This window comes from Miscanthus floridulus, chromosome 1 (assembly GCF_019320115.1).
Source record: "Miscanthus floridulus cultivar M001 chromosome 1, ASM1932011v1, whole genome shotgun sequence".
Lineage (NCBI taxonomy): Eukaryota > Viridiplantae > Streptophyta > Magnoliopsida > Poales > Poaceae > Miscanthus > Miscanthus floridulus.
In genome coordinates, this window is record NC_089580.1 from 155,804,261 (window position 1) to 155,827,976 (window position 23,716).

The window sequence follows — 23,716 nt, forward strand, 5'->3', positions numbered from 1 at the left end:
ATTACAGACAAAATTAGATTTTTCAATTAATATAAGGCTACAAAAAAAATTTGTACTAAAGCATACCGTATTATATATTCACTGTGTAGATCTACTCATATAGAGTCTAATAAAATTATATTTTTTCATTTTATGATTTTTCTATGATTTACTATGATTTTTCAAAAATTCACCGAAAATAAATTTAAAAAAAGAAAATTCAAAACATCGGCAATGTCGCAAACCCGCTGTTACTGTAGCAGACCTAAACCGCCCAGGGTAGAATAGACGGTTTTGAAAAGTTCATGAGTAAAACAGACGGTTTTATAGTTGAGGGGTTATGTAGACTGCCGCATAGTTGAGGGGTTGGAGTAGACTTTTTCCCATAAAACCCCGGCTCGCTCAGTCGCTCGACTCGGCCCCGCTCGCCTCTGCTCACCGGCGACGGAGGACGCCGAGGAGGCTCTCCGCTGCCGACTCCATTTCTACGAGATCCTCTCCGCGCAAGAAGCGAAACACCGCGTCTGCCTGCACCCGCGGGTCGCCGGCCGCGGTCTCCTTCCGAGTCCCGACTCCCGAGCGCGGCTGCCGCCAAACTTCTGACGAGTGTCGGTGACCTCGGGTCGGGTTCGGCCTTCGACGGACGGAGAACTGAGGGAGGTCGCTGCCGACGCAATGAGCGCCTCCGCGACCCCGACCCCCGCAGCGGTATGGCTCGACTGCCCGCGCTCCTCTTCTCGTTCTCCCCCCCTCGTTCCGCCGCGCGCACCCGCCCCTTGATCTGCCTGCCCGTGCTTCCACCGCCTTCTCATTGAATCGACCCTGCCCCTCTGCATTCCGCCTCGCTGACGATTCTACGGGCCTCACAACGGAGGATCACGGGTTCCCGGCGGCAGGACCGGATCGCTTATACTACCAGCTAGCGCGTCTATGCGTGTCTGACTGATCGATCTCGCTGATGCAGGGCGGGCGGTTGTTCACGGGCTTCACCAGACTGTGCAAGGGCCTCGCCGTCATCCTCTTCCTCGTCCACATTTTGGTCCACCTCTTCCCTTCAGCCGCCACCTATCTCACGCTGATACCAGCCAGGTACCCACTGTGATTCCTGATCCCGGATCCCTGACTCCTGATCCCACAGGGAGGGTTAGCCGAGCTACCTGCTCTTCCCTATTTGGCTGAACCGCGATCAGTCATTTAATATGTAATTCTGTACCCCCATTCACTTACGTTCAATTTGTTTAATTGGAAACTTATTTTAGTCACGTTTCCCTTCGGTTGCTGCTCAGTTGTGTTTAACTGAAACCAGAAAAATAATTTTCTGAATGTAATATGCGCTCCCATTCAGTTATTGCTAATGCTCTTCTTTATATGGGGAAAGTGCAATTTCATGTAATCTACACACTGATTTGATTACTCGTCAGTTGCGTTTAATTGGAATTTTACTAATTTGCATTTCTTTTTGGTTACTGCTCAGTTGCCTTTAACTGAAATTAGAAAAGAAAAAGGTTTCTAAATGGCATTACTTAATGCTTGATTCAAATTTGATGGAAGTTTCAACGTCCATTTCCACTTCCACCTATGTTATACTGTTGGAAATGACCATATATAACTACCTCAATCTACATACTGAGATCCTTATTGTACCATTTCTTCATAGTAGATTACATGAATAGCTCTTTCCAGGAGATTAACTGACTAGAGGTGTTCTCTGTACAGGACAATCCCTTTTGCTTGGAACCTGGTTACCGCTGGTTATATTGAGCAAACAATTCCAGGGGTATGTTTGCTCGACACATCTCCAACAGTCCAATATACCAATTCACCATTCCGCGATTATGTTTGCACGTCCTGCTGACCAAACATTGAAACAAAAGATGAACTCTAAGCACGTAAAAAATTGTGAGGAATGCTATGATATTTCATATGTTTTCTGTTTCCCATTATATTGCCTCCTATGCCTGAGGAATATCTGATTTACGTTGCTTGATGTGTACTTTAATTTGAAATCATGTTGTTCTGTTGTCTGTTGGCTTTCAGTTTTCTAGGAAATCTCTTTATCCTTGCTCATTATTCTCTTACCTAGGATACTGCATCACACCACAATGTTGTGAAGGCTCTTATTTATTACATTAGGCAATGGCACCCTTATCTTACAAGGCTTCTGTGTTTCCAGGTGATAGTGAGCATAGTTGGTCTTCTTCTATTTGGGAAGGTGTTGGAGCCTTTATGGGGAGCTAAGGAGTTGCTCAAGTTTATTTTTATTGTTAATCTCTCAACTTCAGCTTGTGTCTTCGTAACTACTATTGTGCTGTACTACATAACACAGGAGGAGAGCTACCTGTAAGTGTCACATTTCATTACTAGCTTGCTAGTCAAATAGTTTTTTTTAATCCGATTTACATGGGCACTTTGTTATGGAATATTTTTTTAAGCATACTTGCAAAAGTATTTCCAGACAGGCAACCTGCAGATTCAATGTCTCTAAGTATTGTACTCTAAGAAATGATGTGCTGACTGCTGAGCTCCCTCATTTGAAAATTGAAATGATGTTTTTGTCTCCCAATTTTATGATAGGATATCTAACTGAAAAGGAAGAACTAGGTTTAGATGGCTTGTTGGGAGATGCAGCAACATAATGTTTTCTGTTTCTTTTCAATAGTGGATATTCATAATATTCAGTTCAGAATGATTAGTTTCTCAGCCTAGTTATACTTTGCCATGAAAATTGACATTACGTCTATTTGATTCTGCAGTTACACACCTGTTTCTGGGTTTTATGGAGTTCTTTCAGGACTACTGGTGGGCATCAAGCAAATTTTACCCGATCAGGGGCTTAACCTTCTTGTGCTTAAGATTAGCGCAAAGGTGTTCGATCACTTCTATAATGAAATTTGTCTAATTTGGCAATCAGTTTTGATTATCTCCCAAGGTTTCCTAACATTTTTTTCTGTTTATTCAGTGGATTTCATCTATTGTTGCATTTATCTCGGTTGCTGTAAGCTTCTTCATAAAGGAATCCATGTCATACCTTCCCATCATATTGTTTGGTATCTACATGAGCTGGATTTACCTGCGTTACTTCCAAAGGAGATTAGAAGTAGGCCTTAAAGGGGACCCAAGTGATGAATTCTCATTTTCAAGCTTCTTCCCTGGATTTTTAAGGTACTGTTTTTCACAAGTGATCTTGCTGTAAAGCAGTGGGAAATGCAATGCAATGCATAATTCTGCGAAGCCAAGAACATTTTAGAGGACCCCTTGCTCAGCAATGTGGGAATCCCTAATTTAAAATGTTAGAAGAAAATTTTGGATTACCATTGCAATTAAACATAACATCTAACTCTTACCTTCGAAAGCATATATGAAGAGAAAGAGTTAGGAAATGGCTGTAGAGATATCAGATATAGGTGCTCATCCAATATTTTTTTTTCCATGCTAGTGGTGGCTCCTGGCCCCTAGTAATAATGCAGAACTCTAGCGCTAACCCTCCAACCATATCATTTTATGAATTCCTAGCTCCAAGGTTCTGCAGAAGATTTGTCCTTGGATTTTTTTTTTTCTGAAAGTTACGATTGCTGAACACTTTACAAACAATACATGACTCAACAAATCTAGAAATAAATAGACCTAAACTTTGTTTTTTATTTCATAAACTTACTAAAATGTCGCAGGCCAATTTTGGACCCTATTGCTTCTATATTCCACAAACTTTTCTGTGGACGATTTGCAAGACCTGAAGGCACAGGCCAGCAGACATTGGATGGGTCACAGTTCCCTGGTTCAGGCTCCATTGAGGCAAACAGGAGGAGGTGCGAATCACCCCCCCCCCCCCCCCCCCCTCTTTTTTCTCATCGTTCTAGCCATCCATCACCGAAACCATCTGCTTGGTAGAGCACATGCTGTTGGTTTCCTTTCCTACCGGTTGAGCAGCATCACGAAATGATTGCTACCCATTCGTCAGTTTTGATGTTAGCCTGCTCGCTTGCTCGTAAACGATCGTAAATTTCCAGCTAGGAACAGTGTTTTTCTCTCACATCAAACCAACCAGCAGTAAATAATCCACGATACGATACGGCCTCCCGAACAGGCTGCTTATCTGGTGAAACCGGCTTCAATCAGGCATCTCATTTGATTCGATTATTGTCTGTTCCCTGCAGAGAAAGGGGTCAGAGGGCACTGGAGCAGAGACTGGCAGAGAAGCTGGCCACGGTCAGGAACGCGGAGGGCACGCCTCCGCCGAAGCAGCAGCAGCAGCGTGAGGACGCGGAGGATGATGCTTCTGATAAAGTCTGAGCCCTCTTGTTCTCAGCTGGTGGAATTCGCTGTCAGGGGAGGAGATCCTTGTGTCAGATTTTCCTTGTATTTTTGCGCGTGCCGTCGCGTGAACGAGACCCGCAGTGGCATGGCGATTGTGACAGAAGAGTGCAACCGTGTAAGAAGGCAAATGCGACACGCTTGCTCGAACCAATTCTTGCAAGACAGCGAGTAGTTTTTTGTATGGGTGTTTCGTGTCGTGCTCAGTACTCAACCCTTGCCAAATACTTTACGTAGTTTCATGTGCGATCTGACCGAAATGCTACGCTGCTACGCGCCCAAACCTGCCTTATCTAAGTTTTCCAGCTGTCTTTGTGTTAGCTATGACATCCGGCCTAAAAATGTTTATTAGAAGCATTGAAGACCTGACCGGAAGCGTTAAAAAGGTCTGATAGCAACCTGTGAGATCGTCTAGAAGAAGCGTGCAGATGTGATATGGCGCACAAGCCATGCCCCCTCCAATACCACCAGCCTCAGTGAGACCACACATAGCCAGTCCGTCGGGCCATCAAGCGTAATTAGGAACGGAATGGGCGTAAACACAAACCTTAAATAAACTATAATGCTTCACCAATGTTACATAGTTGTGCATCGATATACCATGACTTCACTCTTCAGACAAAAAAATAAGGGCAAAAACAGTTCGGAGAAGATGATGGCTAGTTAATACAACCAATACTTACACGAGCGCAATGAGCATGAAGGCGAAAAGGAGGGCATTATACATATTTACTGTACAAACAAGCAAAGACGTCTAAATGTTGCTACGACGGAATAATTCTGCGAGACTGCAAGTAACTATTTCTGCAAGTGGGTGATGGATGAGGAGACAAGAGGACATGAGATCTTATTCCTCAAGGGCCTTCTGGATGTCCTTCTGCAAAGTCGAATAAACACCAACCCATCAAAAAGTAAGCAGAGGTCTCGAAAGGAAGAGAGAAAGAGTGAGGGAAGGAGGGAGGGACCTCAATTGACATTGGAGCTGTCGATGTTCCGTATCTCTCAATGGCCTTCCCGTTCTTGTCCACGAGAAACTTGGTAAAATTCCATTTGATTCTTGCTGATCCAAACAAACCAGGCTTGCTAGCTTTCAGAAACTTGTAAACCGGCGCGGCGTCCGGGCCATTTACACGCACCTGCAAACCCAAGTTTAAAATGCAATCGGCTTTCTTAGCAACAAGAACACAGTTTGCACGTTGATGTCAACCTGTCAGGTCTATCCAAAATACCAATATGCATGCCAACAAATTCTCACCATGGCTGATTACTTGTAATTTTAGACGGTGACATGCAGATGCAGATTGCATCTTTAAATACACTTGTGCAAATCGACTAAAACTTGTCTGATTGTGCCAAAGTAAAAACAATATAATAATGCATCGTCAAGTTCTGTGTTTATTTGTATCACATGATGTTAGTTTCCAAATTCATGTATTCTGTCATGTGGCCTTTGGCATCATCTAGAAATTTGCATAAAGAATATCCAATATTATTCTAACCACCAGGTACATGAGATGAGACTAGTATTCAGAAGAAATTATCTTAGAAAAAGGATCAAAAGTTTCTTAGCAAGCTAGCATGTTTGACAAACAGTTCTCACCTTCTGAAAAACTGGGTATTCAGCTTTAAATCTGGTGCAAGCAAAGTCTTTTATCTGCTGATTAGAACCTGGCTCTTGTCGCAAGAACTGATTGCAGGGGAATGCCAATATCTCAAAGTCTGACAAGTTTGGAAGTAAAATCAGTTTCTGTTTGATCTAAAGAATAAAATCAGTTCAATGGAATAGCATGCGCAGACTGAATCAAAGTACAGAGGCATAGTCACAAGAGACATGGGCTTGCTTGATAGCCATATATACTGAACTTAAAGCAAATTTGCTGCAAGTGTAAGTGGGTACAATACTTGATGCCAAAGCAACAACAAATCGTGATCATTCTAGCGTCATTTAAACTCCATGCAGTTTCGATTTAATTTCACTCAACAGTGCCCATATTGGCTGTCAGTCAGGAAAATGTTAGGTCGAAGCTAATTTCAGTTGTCCAAGAAATTTGGGGAAACAAACATCTTCTTTGGAAAACAGGGTTCTCACAGCCTCCTTTCAGAACCCTTCACTGATCCTCCAAACGTGTCTGCAAGTTAGAACCACTATCCAAGCACTCCAGAAAACGGAAGATCGCTCTGATTTGATAAGGGAATGCAATGAAATTGTATGCATGCTGTACCAGCTGCCTATCTAATGTAAGCTGCATAAAACCCATACATGTCGAAAAACAGTCGCAGATATAAGCTACAGGTAAACAAAGCTTTTGGTACGAGTGCTGTGTGGCAAACAATGTAAAATCTCCGTTGGGCAAGACTAATCACACAATTTTTTCAGGTGAAAATTTGTGTGATTTTTTTGCCATTCCACTTCAAACAGAAATTTCAATTCAAACAGAAGACAACAACCACTATTCCGACAAGCATCAACGTGCACTACTCCAATTCTAACTAGATCATTTGTTGAACCCACTTGTACACGCCAACTTCCAAAGAGATTCACATTTCAGACCATTAACAGGCACAGCAGGTCAAGAACAGCAGCAAGCAAAGAACTGACCTTTGTCCCTGTACTTCTGATAAAGCTCCGTCAGCTGCGTGTAATTAACCTCCGTGAACCCACTGACGGCACCGAGAACATCAAAACCGTCTCAGCATCTCACGAACCAGGAGAATACAGAGAACAAATTCTATCGACAGTCAGGGAAAGATAGCGTACCATTTGGAGGCGACGTTAACAACAAGGAGGACCTTCCCCTTGTAGGTCTCCAGGCTCACTTCCTTGCCGTTGCAATCCTGCTCCGCGAAGAAATCCCCCAAAATTTATCTTTTGCGAGAGGGAAAAAAACAGTAAAAGAAACTAATAAAAATACAAACAGGACCACGCAGAAGGAGCGTGATCTCGGGATGGGGATCGCCGCACCTTGACGGTGAATTCGTGTATGGAGGTCTCCGGCACGGACTCGGCCGCCCCCATCTCGCCTCCGCTCCGCTTCGCCTCTCCTTCCTTCCCTTCCCTACCCGAGCGGGGGGGCGCTCTGGAATCCCCGTCTCTTGGATTTGATTTTTCTCGTGTTCTTTTTTGTTCCGGTAATAACTGGGGGAGAGAAGAGAGGAGAGAAGCGTGTGGTCGTTATTTATAGCGGGATCAGATCATCAGAACGCCGGGCGTTGGGCGCGTTGAGCAGTGGCACAGGCTGTCTGGTCTGCGTCTGGCTCAGGCTCAGCTCCCTAAAAATTTTGCAAAATTTTTCATATTATCCGTCACATCGAATCTTTAGACGCATGTATAAAGCATTAAATATAAATAAAAAATAAAATTAATTACACAATTTAGACGAAATCTACAAGACGAATCTTTTAAGCCTAATTAGATTATGATTGGACACTAATTGTCAAGTAACAAAGAAAACGCTACAGTAGTCATTTTGCAAATTTTTTTTCATCTAAACACGGGCGAAGAACAACTGTCAACTTTTGCGGTCCCTGTGCCCACCTAGCTTTCATGTGACGGCACAAAGACCACAAACCGTCTCCGACTCTCCCTCTGTGTGCCGTGGATACCTGGATATTGCACGGGGAGCATTGATGTTCCCGTGAAGTCGTGAATTAGTTGCGATTTATCAGTGGTGAGTTTTCGTAGCGTCGGAGAGTAAAATTGTTATATCAGCTATTTTTTTTTAACATCACTCCTCAGTATTTATTCATTAATGTTTGGTCTACCTTAGTATAATTGTGACAACGGATTTTACCCTGATAAAATTCTATGTAACGTTTTTTTATCTCTTCATAATTAATATGTTAAGCCATAAATATGCTGACGTGTCAGAACTATGCTATTATAAATTTGATTTTTGAGAAACAGCATTAGTTATTATCTAATATACTTGATGCAGGTATGATTCTTCTAGCGACCCGTAGCGCGGTGGCAATGTCTCCGGTTGTGGAGCGTGCCCACCCAGATTCGAATCCTAGTTGGGACGAACGGGTGTCGCATGGGGTTTTTCCCCATATTTGTTTCGTGCAGGTCCTGGACACTCACGTGGCGCTATAATAGGACTACAACGTACCCATCGTCTACGAGGCTCGTGTGGCTTCGGTGATCTCCAGAAGGACGTTTGAGGTGTATAGGTTGTAGCCTCTAGGGATGTGCGTGTGTGTGGTGGTGTGAGTGTGTTGTGTAGAGTACAGATACTGTAACTTGTACACTAGGAGTCCAGGCTAAAAAAAGGTATGATTCTTCTAGTGTCACACACTATTTCGTACTATCGTAGCCTTTTTGAGCTCAAACACATGCGCATGAATAGATTTGTTTTTCGCACGGATAAAAATACCCCTCATAATCATCTCACTCCACTCACTGACATAAGGGCCTCACTCGTTAGTCACACACATTTCTCTTTCTCCTCCTCCTCTCTCTTTATAGTATCGCCTCCTCCGTCTTCATGGGGAGGAGTAGCAAGGGACGTTTGGGATGCAGCCAACCACGACGGTCAGTGAAGGTGGCTGCAGGAAGCCGACAATGACATGGAGCTATGGCCACGATCGACCCATGTGCTCCCCTATAAAGAGCACACAATGTTTAGAAGACGACACTAGGCGAGGGCGCGTCCAACGAGCAATGTCGATGGCGGGCACAGGGTGGCTGAGGGCAGGGAGGGCGAGGAGGCCGCTCTCGTACCTATGATCAAGGGCGGGAGAGGAGGAAAGTTCAGCAGATAAAGATGCTATTCCACCATGTCATCGTCAAGAAGCTCGGCCTCGGCTGTTGCATTGTGGGCACCGTCGCTTGCGGACCCCATAATGACGCCCATGGCGCCTGAGGATCTGGCTACGTCGTCGCTGCAATAGGCAGCCTCGACCCTCGCGCCATGCCTATCTCTGCATCAGGCATCCATGGAGGAGAGAGTAAAGAAGGGAGCAAGAAGATGAAGAATACATTCTCTCTCTCTCTCTCTCTCTCTCTCTCTCTCTCTCTCTCTCTATCAAAAGTTGTATCTATCTCTGTGGCGAGGAGCAGCAAGGGGCGATCGAGATGTGACCAGCCATGACAATTGGTGAAGACAGCTACGGTGGTGCGCTAGGAGGCGCAAACGACATGGAAGTCGAGGAGACAGAGCAACGGAAGGCCCACGACGACGAGGTTGAAAGGATCTAACAATGCCTAGAGGGGGTGAATAGGCGTATCTAAACATTTACTGCAAATGCTAAGTTCAAATTTGTCAGCCACTATTGGAAGCCCCAACAGTTTGGGTCAGAACTTCCAACCTCGTCAGAAGTTTCATCGCAAATTGTCAGAAGTCCTAACACCTATGTGAACTACAAAAGCAGTGCCAAATTTAACTTTGTGGATAAATAATCTAACAACACCACTTCCTAGTGGTTAGATGAAGATGTTGGGTCACTCCCTTAATGCTGAAATGCCTCCAATTCGTAGATCGAGTCCAAACCCTAAGAAGAAGCTTGGGAGAGAGAGAAACAAACAAATACAAGTAATTTCGAGCAAAATACAACAACAATAAGCATGCAGGACACAAGGATTTATCCTAAGGTTTGGCAACCCCACGAAGGAGCTCCTACGTCCCCATTGTTGAGGTGACCACAAAGGTCGGAGTCTCTTCCACCTACTTGCCTCTCTCAAGAAAACTACAAAGGTCACTTGAGCTTTCCACTAAGAAATCAAGGGTAATACAAACTTCACAAGGCTCTTCCATAAGATGGAAGCTCTTGGGCGACACCTAGCCGGCTAGGAGCAAAGCTCCAAGAGTAATAGACGCAAAATCCAATCGGCTTGACGAAGAAATCAAGTGCTCAAGCTTGCTAAGGCAATTTTCTCACTCAATCCACTCTCCTATCACTCAAATCCTTGAGGGAATTGAAGTTAGGAGCAAATGGGAGAGGAAAGGGGCGCCTTGAATGCTTAGGAGCTGTTTTGGATGAAGTTGGTCACAATGAATGAGTGGCTAACGGTTAGAAGAGAGAGGAGAGCTATTTATACTCTTAGGCAAAATCTAACCATTCAGATCTGTAAGGAAAATGGACCATATGCCCATTTACTTTGGATTTTGGTGTTTGATGACCAACACAACCAAATTGAACTAATGAATTTGCAAGTGATTATTTTGTAGTTCAATAGGGTGCATGACATGACTTGGATGAAGGCAACATGATGATCCGATGATCAACACCATAAACAAGACCCTAGGAGCATAAGAGAAGACCCAAAATATCAAGCAAAGTCCAAGCACGAAGATAGGAACCAAGCCGTACACAAGATCACGAAGAAACGAGCTCATAGAGATGACCGGATGCTGGACCGGATGCTCTGATCAAGAGACTCGGCAACAGCAGGCGTCAGCAGCAGTGACCGGACGCTGGATCGGACGCTGAATGGAAAATCGATCGGACATAGGACTACAACGTCCGATCAAGTACAAAAAGGTTCTAGAGCGGTGAAATTACGATCGGACGCATCCGGTGGCATGTGATCGGATGCTGGCAGCGTCCGATCAGTGGATCATGGCTCCAATGGTCGGGATGACCGGATGCGTCTGATTAGGACGACCTAAACGTCCGGTCAGTAGCAGAAAAGCGGGATTTCACCCCCAAAGGCTACTTTCTCAGTGGGGATTATAAATAGACCCCCAACCAGCCAAATGAAGTGTGTGAGCTGAGGAAACATATCAAGGGTGTTGATACACCATTTTAGTGATCTCCACTTGCATAGTGCTTAGTGATTCATTAGGTGATTAGCGTAGGTGCTTTGCGAAGTGCTTAGGTTGATTAGACCACCACTTATGCGCTTGCTCTAGGTTTAGGCCTAGTGTTTAGTGAGGTTTGCATATCTCTTACCACTCAGTGCTTGCGCGCACCATTGTTGTACATCGGAGGGGCTTATAGTCTTGTGAGATCACACCAACCGCGTTTGTGGTGTGGCCGCCACTGTGTACCGGAGGGAACAAGACCTGTGGTGTTTTGGCCGGAAGCTTGATAGTGAAGATGGTAGGGAGCATCCGGGAGTGGCTTGCCAAAAGGCACATCGGAGACCCACTTGAGCGTGGGGAAGGCCCGAGGCTATCCACGGAGTTACTCGACTGGGAGCTTGGCCCTTGCGAGAGGCTCCAACGAGGACTAGGAGAAGCTTGCGTGCTTCTTGATACCTCGGTAAAAATACCGGAGTTGTCAATGGGAGTTTGCATATCTCTAACTTGCTCTTTAGCTTTCGCATTTACATTGATTGTATTACTCCTTTTGTAGTAGAGATAGCAACACACTAGCAAAACCGTAGTTGCACATTTAGATAGTTTATCTTTTGTATAGGTTTTGCTAAGGTTAGAAAAAGATGCCATAGTTTAGAGTTAGATTTTTAAATTGCCTAATTCACCCCCTGTTAGGCGTCATGGTCCCCTACAAGTGGCATCAGAGCCGGTTGGCTCAATTTGGACCTTTGGCTTAACCGCCGTTGAGCCAATGCTATTTGAAGTGGTTGGGATGGATACCTCTAGGCCTCCGCACTTTGATGGCACTAACTTCCCATATTATAAAGCTAGAATGGCTTGTTACCTTGAGGCGGTTGATTTGGGAGTTTGGAGAGTCACTCGTGATGGGATGAAACCCATTAAGAATCTCGATAAACCCACAAAGAGTGAAGAAAAGGAAATACATTTCAATACTAGAGCTAAGAATTGCTTGTTTGAATCTTTTAGCATGGATGTGTTTAACCAAGTGTTCACTTTAAATATGGCACATAAAATTTGGTTAAAACTCCAAGAGCTCCATGACAGCACATCAAATGTCCGTGAGTAAAAATATTGTCTAGCTAAACAAAATTAAGATTCTTTTACAATAAATGATGATGAGCTTGTTCATGATATGTATTCTCGTTTGAATCTAATTATCAATGAGCTCCATTCAATAGGATTAACAAAGCTAGATGATGCAGATATCATGAGGAAGATCATCTCTATGCTACCACAAAAGAAATATGTAAGCATCATCACCATCCTTCACAACATGGAGAACTTGAGCACCATGACCCCGGGCATAGTCATTGACAAGATAGTGGTATTTGAAATGTCACGTAAGATGGGTCAAGACGAAGCCTCTTCATCGAGAAAATGCAAAGCTCTCACATGTAGCGAGAAAAAGAAGATGAAGGGCAAGCAAGTTGAGACAAGCTCAAGCTTAAGCTCCTCAAGTGAAGATGAAGAAGAAGAAGAAGATGATGATGATGATGATTCAAGTGAAGATGATCAATCTTCCTCCTCCACCTCTGACCTTGATGAAGAATCAATCAAACTAATCAATAAGGTGGAGAAGATGATCCAAAGGCTCAATGTCAAGGGTGTGTCCATCCAAATCCAAGATCTCATTTTCACTAATCAAAGAAATGAGCAAAGAAAGAGATGATGCTATGGATGCGGTGAGTTAGGGCACTTTGTGGAAGTTTGTCCAAATAAGCCCACACCCAAGACAAAGAAGAAGGCATGCAAGAACCAAGCCCTCACATCAATAAGGTCATGAGATGATTCTTCAAGTGAAGAAGAACACCATCACAAAGAGGCGGGGCCGCAAGCACTCATCATCAAGCTCCTCTCGTGTGTGCCTTATGGCATGAGGTAACGAAAGCTCATCCTCTAGTGAGAGTGATAGTGATGATGAAATGTCTTCTTATGATGAAATTGTGCAACAAAATCTTAATTATGCTAAAGTTTGCACTAGTCAACAAAAGAAGCTCGAAAAAAATAAAAGAAAAGCTAGATAGTTCACAAGAAGCATATAAAACTTTGCTTGAACAATATGAGACATTTGCTAATCTCAATATTGAACTATCTACTAAAATTGAGCAACTTAAGGCTAGTACAATAACAAATGCATGCACAATCAATGATGAGCAACTTATAAAGAAAAATGAAAAATTAAAAGAAAAGTTAGCTAGCTCATAAGATGCTTATAAAAATTTGCTTGCTAAAATGGAAACCATGTGCAAACATTGTGATGAGATAACTAATAAAGTTGCTAATCTTGAAGCCGTTAGTACAACCCCCACTAAGGCATCTAAAAAGAAAAGTTCTATCTTTAACATGTCTAAAGAGGATGCTTCTACTTCTTGTAATGATTTATGTTTAGACTCATCTTTGTGCAACCAAGTTTGTGTTGAGAAAGTTGTTGTAGATATATGCACACAAGAGGTTGCAAAGGAGAATGAGCAACTCAAGCAAAAAGTAGCTCGCCTCACCAAGGACGTGACTCAAGTGAAAGGCAAGGCGAAGCAAGCCCAACTTCATCAAGATAACACTATCAAGGGAGTGAAGAAGCTTGATGAAGGACAAACCATGGTTTGCTATGTATGCCACAAGGAAGGTCACAAGTCCTATGAGTGTAAGATGAAGAATGGGGGAGGAGCAAAGAAGAAAGAGAAAAAGCAAACAAGCAAGCTCTCCAACACATACACCAACAAGGTGGACAAGAAGGCTTCCACACCATACTTGTTAAAGAAAAAGAAAAATAACAAGGTGGTGGCCATCAAGGTGAACAAGCAAGCCAACAATGGGGTCAAATGCTTTTGGGTGCCAAAGAAAATCATTTCCAACATGAAGAGCACCAAGAAGGTTTGGATCCTGAAAGGGAAGTGAGAAGCCCAATGGATTTTAGGGAATTTGGAGACTTGCCAAAGTATGGGTGCATTTCATGGGGTGCATCATAATGGACAAGAACATTGCCAAGTGGGTTAGTGAATACTATGGACCCAAATTCCCCTTCCCATGTTAGATAACTAGATTCAAGTTTTTAAGTGGTACTAGATTTAATTTCTTACAAATTGGTATCTTTAAGCATCTAGTTACTTTTCATGCCTATGTTTGCATTTGCATGCTTATATCTTTTGTCATGCATACACTAGGTATATCTTATTGTTGGCTTGCTCGGTTTCATTCTTAATCCTTGGAGCAAACCTACAAGGTTTAAAATTGTTTAGGAGCATGGCACATAGCTTGTCTTTCGATTGTTCATCTAATATGTGCCAAAGTCCAAATTGTAGATAATTTCTCCTGAATATCGCCTTCAAAAATGACTCTCACATTCATGTGATGTCATCTTTCAAGTGGTATTTTTTATTCTAAAATCAATGTGCATGTTTCCTACAAATATTCCATACTTGTGTGCACAAATTTAGGGGGAAGTTACTCTACAAGTTGGATGCTTTGAGACTAACACATTTTCAAGCTTATCATATGTGTAGTAGTCTCATTGCAAGAAAAATGGAGTCCTCGGAGTTAAGCATCATACTTCAAATATCCACCACCTATTGCAAGTGGTAGAAATCAAATTGGTTTCCACGTGTGGTATTTCTAAACCGATATCATCATGTTGATTTCATTTTGATATTTATATGCTTTCTCCATGCATTATATAGATTAAATTCCCTTGAGCAATAATTTGCCAATTATGCATATGCTTTGCCTTCTACCATATGTATACATATATTTAGGTGGAGCTTAATCTATATAATGCGAGAGTCAAATTTTGTGACCTATTCCACTCTACACACAAAGGATCACAAAGTTTGACCCTTCCTTGTGCTACTAATGTCTTCCTTTTTTGGTGTTTGATTCCAAAGGAGAAGAATTTAGAGGATCAAAAGCAAGCATTAATTTGTAGGACCAAAAGCTAGATCATAATTTACAAGTAGTAATGGTCTATAAGTGGTAATAGTCCGAGAAAGGGAGGATAGTGAATTATGGATTAATCTATATAAGAGGAAGAATTTGTAGGAAGCAAGGCTTAAATCCATAATGCCACATGGGGACATTTGCAAGGGCAAGATAAGTTTTTATGTGATATCTTTTAGTCTTACAAGTAGTATCTTTTAGCATCATATAACCTTGCCCCTTGAATTGCATCCTAGTAAGTAGATAGTTTTTTTTAATTTTCAAATTCTTATTATTTGCTTGCTTTGGTCGTGTTGTCATCAATCATCAAAAAGGAGGAGATTGTAAGGAAATGGACCCTAGGCCCATTTACTTTGGATTTTGGTGTTTGATGACGAACACAACCAAATTGGACTAATGAATTTGTAAGTGATTGTTTTGTAGTTCAATAGGGTATAAGACGTGACTTGGATGAAGGTGACGTGATGATCCGATGATCAACACCATAAGCAAGACCCTAGGAGCACAAGAGAAGACCCAAAATATCAAGCAAAGTCCAAGCACGTAGATAGGAACCAAGCCGTATGCAAGATTGCGAAGAAACAAGCTCACAGAGGTGACCGGACGCTGGACCGGACGCTCCGATCAAGAGGCTCGGCAACAGCAGGCGTCAGCAATAGCGACCGAACGCTGGACCAGACGTTGAACAGAAAATTGACCAGACATAGGATAGCAACGTCCGATCAAGTAAATAAAGGTTTCCAGAGCGGTGAAATTACGACCGGACGCGTCCGGACGCTGGCAGCATTCGATCAGTGGATCATGGCTCCAACGGTCAGGATGACTAGACATGTCCAATCAGGACGACCTAAGCATTCGGTCAGTAGCAGAAAAGCAAGATTTTGTCCCCAATGGCTACTTTATCAGTGGGGCTTATAAATAGACCCCCAACCGGCCAAATAAAGTGTGTGGAGCTGAGGAAACATATCAAGGGTGTTGATACACCATTTTAGTGATCTCCACTTGCATAATGCTTTGTGATTCATTAGGTGATTAGCGCAGGTGCTTTGGGAAGTGCTTAGGTTGATTAGACCACCACTTATGCGCTTGCTCTAGGTTTAGGCCTAGTGTTTAGTGAGGTTTGCATACCTCTTACCACTCGGTACTTGCGTGCACCATTGTTGTACATCGAAGGGGTTTGTAGTCTTGTGAGATCACACCAACCGTGTTTATGGTGTGGTCGCCACCGTGTACCGGAGGGAACAAGGCCCGCGGCGTTTTGGCCAGAAGCTTGATAGTAAACACGGCGGGGAGCATCTAGGAGAGGCTTGCCGAAAGGCACATCGAAGACCCACTTGAGCGTGAGGAAGGCCCGAGGCTATCCACGGAGTTACTCGACCAGGAGCTTGGCCCTTGTGAGAGATTCCTTGCGAGGGGCTCCAATGAGGACTAGGGGAAGCTTGCATGCTTCTCTATACCTCGATAAAAATACCAGAGTCATCGACGGGAGTTTGCATATCTCTACCTTGCTCTTTAGCTTCCGCATTTACAATGATTGTATTACTCCTTTTGCGATAGAGATAGCAACACACTAGCAAAATCATAGTTGCATATTTAGATAGTTTATCTTTTGCATAGGTTTTGCTAAGGTTAGAAAAAGAGGCCATAGTTTAGTGTTAGATTTTTAAATTGCCTAATTCACCCCCTCTTAGGCGTCACGGTCCCCTACAAGATCTACGTCGGAAGTTCTGACATAGATCTCGGGACTTCTGATCTCTATAGAAAACACTGTAGAAAGCAAGGTCTAGGTCATTGTGAACACGCCAATGTTGAGAGTTCTGATGATTGGCAGGACTTCCAACGCACGTCGGGAGTTCCGACGGCTGGTACTATGGGTAGGCCAAGTGGTCAAGCATCGAGACTTCCGACCGTCGGGAGTTCTGACTCATGTTGGGACTTCCAACGACTAGGTCACCGAGCAGGCTAAGTCACTGGGCACCGGGACTTCTGGCTTAACCTAGGACTTTCGACCATCGGGAGTTCTGACTCACGTTAGGACTTTCGATGACTTAAGTCACCCAAAGACATTCTACGTGCTCGTGAAGTGCTAGAGTGTATCTCTTTTGATTTTATTTTTATATTTGAGCACTCTATCTTCCTTAGACCACCTAAACTTGCATCCCTCTTTATATAACGGCGGATCCTAAACTCAAAACAAAAGATAAAACCTTTGGAGAGCGCTTTGAGATCGTCTGCCTTTTTAACTTCAAGAATTGAGGGATACCATTTCATCTTAGATCAACTCTTTAAAACTTTTAAGGGACTAAAGCTGCATTATATCTCGTTAAGATCTTATTAGTCCCTAATTTGGATGTCATCAATACACCAAAACCCACATAGGGGGCAAATGCACTTTCAATCCCCCCTTTTTGGTAATTGATGACAACCAGCTTAGGCTTTTATAAGAATGAAAGAATTTAAAGCTTTTGAACCTCAAAATTTATAGAGAGCTCCCCCTTAATATATGCAATAAATTTGAATTTCAATGATAATCATTTATCCATCATTTGCATATATCAAGACACAAAATCTCCCCCTAAATTTTGCAATTCGTGGGGTGCAACAAGTGTATGTTAACAAGTATATATCCATGAAAGAGATATGCAATATGGCATGTTATATTCACACATAAGTAAAAAGAAGATGAGGGCCAAGAGCAAAAAGAGCAAAAGATAGTAACAAATCAATACAAGGCCATCAAAATAACAATCACCAAACACATGTAGAGACAAGCACAAGAGCTAATAAAGTAGATAGATAAGCATAACTTGTCCTACAAACATCCATCACACACACAAATACATATAGTTGTCCATCACTTAGTGCCACCACATGACATAGTTCATACAAGCTAAAAAGTTTTAAAGTCTTGAACCAAGCCAACTAACTTATTACAAAGATAGATCAAAGCCTAACACTCCCCTTTGTCAACAAGTGCTAAAAGGGGTAGGCCGTGGGAGAGAAATGACTACTCATCCTCGTAGTCCTCATCATCATCGTGGTCACCACCATTATCATCGTTGTTGTCATCATCGTCTTCCTCGATGTACTCGTTGTCCTCATCAGTAGCCTTGCTCTTGCCATGAGGGAAAGTAGAAGCATCGTCCTCATAGGCCGCACAAGCCTCATCATAAAGCACTAGAGGATCATGGGGTGGCACAAACAGTGATGGTGGTGAGGACTCAATACCAGCACGCTGCTCCAAATGGTAGAGCCTCTCTTGCATGTCATGCTCACGTTGAGCATTAACACAGCTTTGTCCAAACATGTAGGTCATGAGAAACTTGAACTTGCTAGGCTTCTTACCAGAGGAAGAGGAGGAGAGTGGCTCAGCACTAGAGCCACAAGAAGTAGCAGGTGGTGAAGCACCATAGCCAGAGCGAGAGCTTTAAGCACCTTTGCCTTTGCCTTTGTCAGCTTTCTTTAGTTCCCTTGCAGTTGTAATTGATAGCTTGTTGGCAATCTTGAGAACTTTATGAGTGGAATAGGTGGGGAATCGGATGCCTGACACTTGCTCAATCACATGCATAAGATAGGGGCATACGGATAGTGCTTCACAGGATCCTCACTTGCATCATGAATCTTGTTCCAAATGTAGCGACTGATGGAGAACTTGTTGAAATCCTCACCAAAGCGCTCAAGCACCTTCTGAGAATCATCATGAAGATATGTGGAGTCACCGCCCTTTAGGTATAGGATCTGACGAAGGATGTTGTTTAGAACATAAAAGTAGGGCTTCAGATACACTGTCTGTCCATCAGTGGTATAACCATCAAGATACATGTGCTGGTACTCCTCCATAGCCACATCCTCATACTCAGTAAGATCAGGTGTCGTGCGGTCGTATTCACCCAAACCAAGAAGGCTAAAGAAAGTGATGAAATCCACCTTGTAGTGCTTGCCCTCAGTGGTCCAATGGATGATGTCAACGACACTGGTAGAGTCGGTCTCATGGTGATAGGAGGCATAAAACTGACAAATGATCTCATTGTTCCAATGCTTGCGACACTCTAGCAAGTGAGATAGATCCATTGAGCGTAAATCATGAACCATCTGCTCTAGCTCTGGCTCCTTGAACAGACCAAGGGAATAAGCATCAATGACCTTCATCTGAATGATCGGTGGCTCACCCTTCGACAAGAACTTGCAATAGATCAGGGAATGATAGAAGTCGAAATGGAAGGGATGCCAAAAATGATAGTCAAGCTAGAGATCCTTCTCATCCTCAACATAAAGATTCCGGTCTCGCATTGTCCTAATGTCCCGAACCTTGTGACGGTAGTCAGTCGACAGAGGAGGAGTGAAGCCACCACAAGGATTAGGAGCTAGGTGGGGCTCCCGGAGGACTGGTAGAGGACCCGTAAAAGGAACAAGATCACTGACAAAGGTAGGACCGTTGCACGGTGTACACGTAAGCTCAACAGCGATGGTGCGGCTGGCTCGCTAGAGGGCTTCTTCTTCTTCATCATCAACAATTAGATCATCACCAACAAATGCGCGTGCAACAAATGCGCATGCTAGAGGAGGTGGAGGAGTAGCTATCGATCCTTGACCACCATGGCCACGTGCACCTTTGGCCTGAGAATAGGAACCACCAACACCATCATGGGGACAAGCTGCCTTGGTGCGACCAGATGGCTTGGGGGCAGCGGCGTGGTCTTGGTTGCACTTGGACTGCTTCTCTTGGCAACAAGGAGGACTGTCTTCACTACCGGATGCCATGACCGTGAAAAACACGAAGTGGATCAAAGACTCAAGGCAAAGAGAAGCGAACAAAAACCAAGAAATGAAGAAACATGAATGGATTGGTGTTGATACCAATTTTGGCATACCCAAAATATGTGAAAACATTTATACCATATTAAATAAAATGGTATAGATGATCAAGTTTCATATGAATATGATATAGGCAAATAAGGAATAATATAACATCGCTAAAGAGGAAAAGAAGATGGAGCAAAAAGAAAAAGGAGACACACATGTACATATATGCATGAGCGTGTTCACGCCACAAAAACACGACAATCACATGTCCCATAAACACACCCGGCCGTAAATACATACACCTGGGTTAATCAAAACATGGTCATGCAAGTACGTGTGTGGTACATACGCAGCAAACGTATAGCACATACGTGCACGCCGACCAAGAAATAAGCTATTTCCTATTATTCTCGGAGATGTAATTAACATAATTTTTACATAAAATATAAGAATTATGGAAGCATGCATACCGAGCTCGTGCTTGCTCGGCAGTAAGCAGTTTAAATATTCCGTAAATACGGCATGACTAAATGGTCACATCTATATTATACAAAAGTGCCATGGTGATAGGTGTAAATGAAAAGAAAGATAACGAAGAGTAAACAGAAGAAAGGATAAACCCATGCGCGTGTTGAAATACCTAGATATACACACGCGCATACATGATAGACGATTCGAACCATGGGCACTCGTACGCCGTCACATGCATACGTACATGCTCATGCAACGTGCCATCGACCGGCCATCAATAAATAAATAAATATACCTCTGATCACTATGGTTAAGAATAGAAAATGGCAAATGGTCCACATGTCATGGAAATGTAGCTTCCAGGTCCTGAGCGTGCTTTACACATTCAAACAGAGTCAAGGCGTGGCCACGTCCAGTCCGACGCTGCGACCAAGTCCACGTATGTAACTCCCTTGGACTGCACGATCATGCATACCGCGTCCATGGTGATTCAAAATAAAGTTAAGTTGCCACTTAAGCGCGCTGGATTAACGAAAGAAAATCAAATGAAAGGAGCGCCAAATCTCCTAGGAACTGCTGGTTGCTTGTTCTATAAATAGTAGGCTGCTGTGCGCATTCAAAACCCCCGCTCCCCGACCATAGTGCCGTTAGGCCGCCGGGCTGCTCATATACGCTGCTAGGCTGCCGCTCTCATCTTCCCAACACGACGAGGACCTGCGGTCTGTTCGGAAGGCCATAAACGATCGTGGATTATTTACTGTTGGCTGGTTTGGTGTGAGAGAAAAATACTGTTTCTGGCTGTAAATTTACGATCGTTTACGAGCAAGCGAACAGGCTGATGACACCCATGCATATGACCATGTTTGACGCATGGTATGGAGGGGTAGGAGGTCAGTAAGGGTGTCCAAGTTAAGAAGGAGGTTCAAGGCTAATTCGGTTCGAATCTCCGAGGTGAAGGCCCAAAGCAACTTAAGTTCGAGTCTGCCTCGGCCTCTAGGACCAGTTTGCCTTAAACTGGTCACCTAGGACGCATACGGAATCTGTTTTCAATGATCCACATATGGTTGGAAAGCTAATTTAATAAGGAAGCCAATCCAAGTAGTCTCACATCAAAAGACCATCGGAATCAACAGGAATCATTGAAACAATTCAGCATCCAGAATCTGCCAGGGTGCTGCGACACCGTCTTTTGGTCCGTTGAACCGTGTATCGTGTTTGGGCCCATTAGGGGGCGCGTCCAGGGAGTGACACCCAAAACTCTATAAATAGCAGCCATCGCTCTACTTAGAGTTTGAGTTTTATTTAGTTCTCGATTTCCTTGTAAAATAGACATCGTTTTGTTGCAACTGTGCCGCCAAGGCTGCTTGCTGTGAACCAGGGCCCCAGTTCTTGATCTTGTTCATTTGTGGCAATTAGTCCTTTCGAATAAAGACTTGAACTCCTTTTTGTTTTTATAAGCCTCATATTTATTTGTATTTTCAGATTGCGTTCATCTCGTTCTTACTTGTGTTCTGGATTCGCTTGTAGGAAAGCCTTCTCGGCGAGGTCAATCGCGCTCGCGTGATTGATAACCAATGAAGCAGTGGTGTAACGGTTGTGGGGGTCCGAATTAGTCTTGGTTCAAAGCCTAGATCGTGAACGTCGAGTCTCCACCAATCGACGCTATCATACCGATCGAAAGATCGGGCCTAGTCTACATCAAGTGGTATCAGAGACCTTGTTGCCCGTTAGGTATAACTTTGTTTACCACTTTAGATTGTTACTATTTTTGCATTACCTATAGTCCACAAAAAGCCAAAAAATACACCACCATATATTCCCTGTCCTATAGCCTCGTTGTGCCGTGCAATTTCGTCTATGTTTCGCGTTGTTGAGTTTGTGTCATAGGGCAAGTTCTGGTTGCTGGTTTTAGATCGTTTTTAGTCCAGTTTGTATTTTTCCCTTTGTTTTTCATCATAATCCATGAACACCTTCAAATCTTGCTGTGTTTCTTTTATATCCATCAAACCTAGTCCACGCCATCTAATTTGTTATACTTGTCTTCATTGTTTCCATCAAATCTTTGCTGTCGTGACCAATTTTTAATGTTATTTAGATTAATAATTGTAGGAATTTTTGTGGCAATTTGGTAATAGCTTTGGCCATGAAATTTTTACAGTAGATTCATTAGATTATTATGTGCTCACTGTAATTTTTATAGCCTTAGAATAGATTGAGAAATATGGTAGCTAGTCCTCCTTGTTTTAGTATATATATATATATTAAATCAGTAATAAAAATAAGGATGCCTTTAGTTGCTAAGATAAGGCTTGAAAGGTTTCACACCTGTTGAGTGGGAATAATAGGTAAATTAGCGTCTTAGTCATTAGAGTTAGCTTAGTAGCTTGGTAGATGTATTCTTATTTTAAGAGTTATTGTTGCTATATTACTAAGTGTTGCATCATCATTTCATGCATATAGATAATGAGTTGGTAGAGTTCGTGACCGCGGACGAGCCGAAGTACGAGGAGATAATTGAGGAGGATGAGGAGGAGATCCTCATAGAGGAGGGAGCCCCGAAGCCACCAGCTACTGACTTTGCGGACACCACGCCTACCTAAGGCAAGCCCCGGTGCATAACCCTTATTTTGAATAATCACTGGAAATATATATATGATGTGCATTTACGTTACAGGGTTTACATTGAAACTACATGCATAGATATACCTACCTGTGAGTCCTACTAGCTTAGGTCGAGTAGCTGTTATGCTTAGGTTTTTCGGTAGCGTGAGTAACACTCATAATCGGTGATTATTATGATCACTCTCATGATAAAATGGTGAAAAGAAATAGAGACTAGGCAGGGATATGGTATGGGTATTGGTGGGTGTAAGAGGTTGTGTCCCGTGGCCAACGGGACATAGCTTGGTTACACTGTTTTCCCTATCCGTGTCGGTTAAGGACCAGCCATTGCATTAGATTCTAGTCAGGTCACAGACTTATTATCCTAAGCACATACTTGTTTATGGGAGCAGGAAAGGCTCATTGCTCTTTTGTCATGGGTTTCAGCTCTTTTTGGACCAACTGATTGGAGGCAGGGATGGTGGAGGTCTAAGCACCACACTAAGTCCAAGACTCAGGTGTGGGGGCTTGGAGTCCAAGTTTGGATAGGGACCTGGACCCCTTGACAAGAGAGTGATGGGTTGGTCCTGCTTATGCCTAGGGTACGAGCGGGGCATGTGTTTCGGGGTACCTAGCTGGGCATATTGATTCACGAATCGCCGGATAATCCGGTATGACTTATCTACAATCTAGCACCATAGTAAGAACTAGAAGATGAAAGATGGTGAAATGGATCTGTTTGCTCAACTCTTACTTGAAAGTGGAATAGGTGCTTACCTAGAATGACTAGATAATGAACTAATCATGACTGCTAATAAGAAACATACATAAGGATTCATTAC

At 43.2% G+C, this 23,716-nt stretch overlaps 2 protein-coding genes across 3 annotated transcripts; one reads left to right on the forward strand and one right to left on the reverse strand.

The window, feature by feature from the left end:
• Nucleotides 1-379: 379 nt before the first annotated feature.
• Nucleotides 380-4,716, forward strand: LOC136498933 (rhomboid-like protein 19). 2 transcript variants are annotated; one of them, XM_066494635.1, is made up of 8 exons: nucleotides 380-687; nucleotides 944-1,068; nucleotides 1,696-1,756; nucleotides 2,153-2,319; nucleotides 2,733-2,844; nucleotides 2,939-3,141; nucleotides 3,648-3,785; nucleotides 4,134-4,707. In XM_066494635.1, exons 1-8 carry the CDS (start codon nucleotides 655-657, stop codon nucleotides 4,267-4,269), a joined length of 975 nt encoding a protein of 324 aa, XP_066350732.1. In that variant the 5' UTR covers nucleotides 380-654; the 3' UTR covers nucleotides 4,270-4,707. The 2 variants fall into 2 exon arrangements, with proteins under 2 accessions (XP_066350732.1, XP_066350738.1); XM_066494641.1 differs by lacking the exon at nucleotides 3,648-3,785 and having other exon boundaries at nucleotides 4,134-4,716.
• A 104-nt stretch (nucleotides 4,717-4,820) lies between these two features.
• Nucleotides 4,821-7,445, reverse strand: LOC136498949 (probable glutathione peroxidase 4). The gene is made up of 6 exons (XM_066494651.1): nucleotides 7,253-7,445; nucleotides 7,049-7,125; nucleotides 6,890-6,951; nucleotides 5,891-6,009; nucleotides 5,256-5,426; nucleotides 4,821-5,167 (listed from the first exon to the last, which is right to left on the reverse strand). The coding sequence occupies exons 1-6, from the start codon at nucleotides 7,304-7,306 to the stop codon at nucleotides 5,138-5,140; spliced, it is 513 nt and encodes a 170-aa protein (XP_066350748.1). The 5' UTR covers nucleotides 7,307-7,445; the 3' UTR covers nucleotides 4,821-5,137.
• Nucleotides 7,446-23,716: the final 16,271 nt, after the last annotated feature.

Bases quoted from the DNA above. Each gene is read 5' to 3' on its own strand.
- LOC136498933 (XM_066494635.1), top strand. From the start codon at position 655: ATGAGCGCCTCCGCGACCCCGACCCCCGCAGCG. The intron at 3,142-3,647 runs GTACTGTTTTTC...AAAATGTCGCAG, and splicing joins TTCTTCCCTGGATTTTTAAG to GCCAATTTTGGACCCTATTG. The intron at 3,786-4,133 runs GTGCGAATCACC...TGTTCCCTGCAG, and splicing joins ATTGAGGCAAACAGGAGGAG to AGAAAGGGGTCAGAGGGCAC.
- LOC136498949 (XM_066494651.1), bottom strand. From the start codon at position 7,306: ATGGGGGCGGCCGAGTCCGTGCCGGAGACCTCCATACACGAATTCACC. The intron at 5,427-5,890 runs GTGAGAACTGTT...TTGGGTTTGCAG, and splicing joins AATACCCAGTTTTTCAGAAG to GTGCGTGTAAATGGCCCGGA. The intron at 5,168-5,255 runs GTCCCTCCCTCC...TCGACTTTGCAG, and splicing joins CAGCTCCAATGTCAATTGAG to AAGGACATCCAGAAGGCCCT.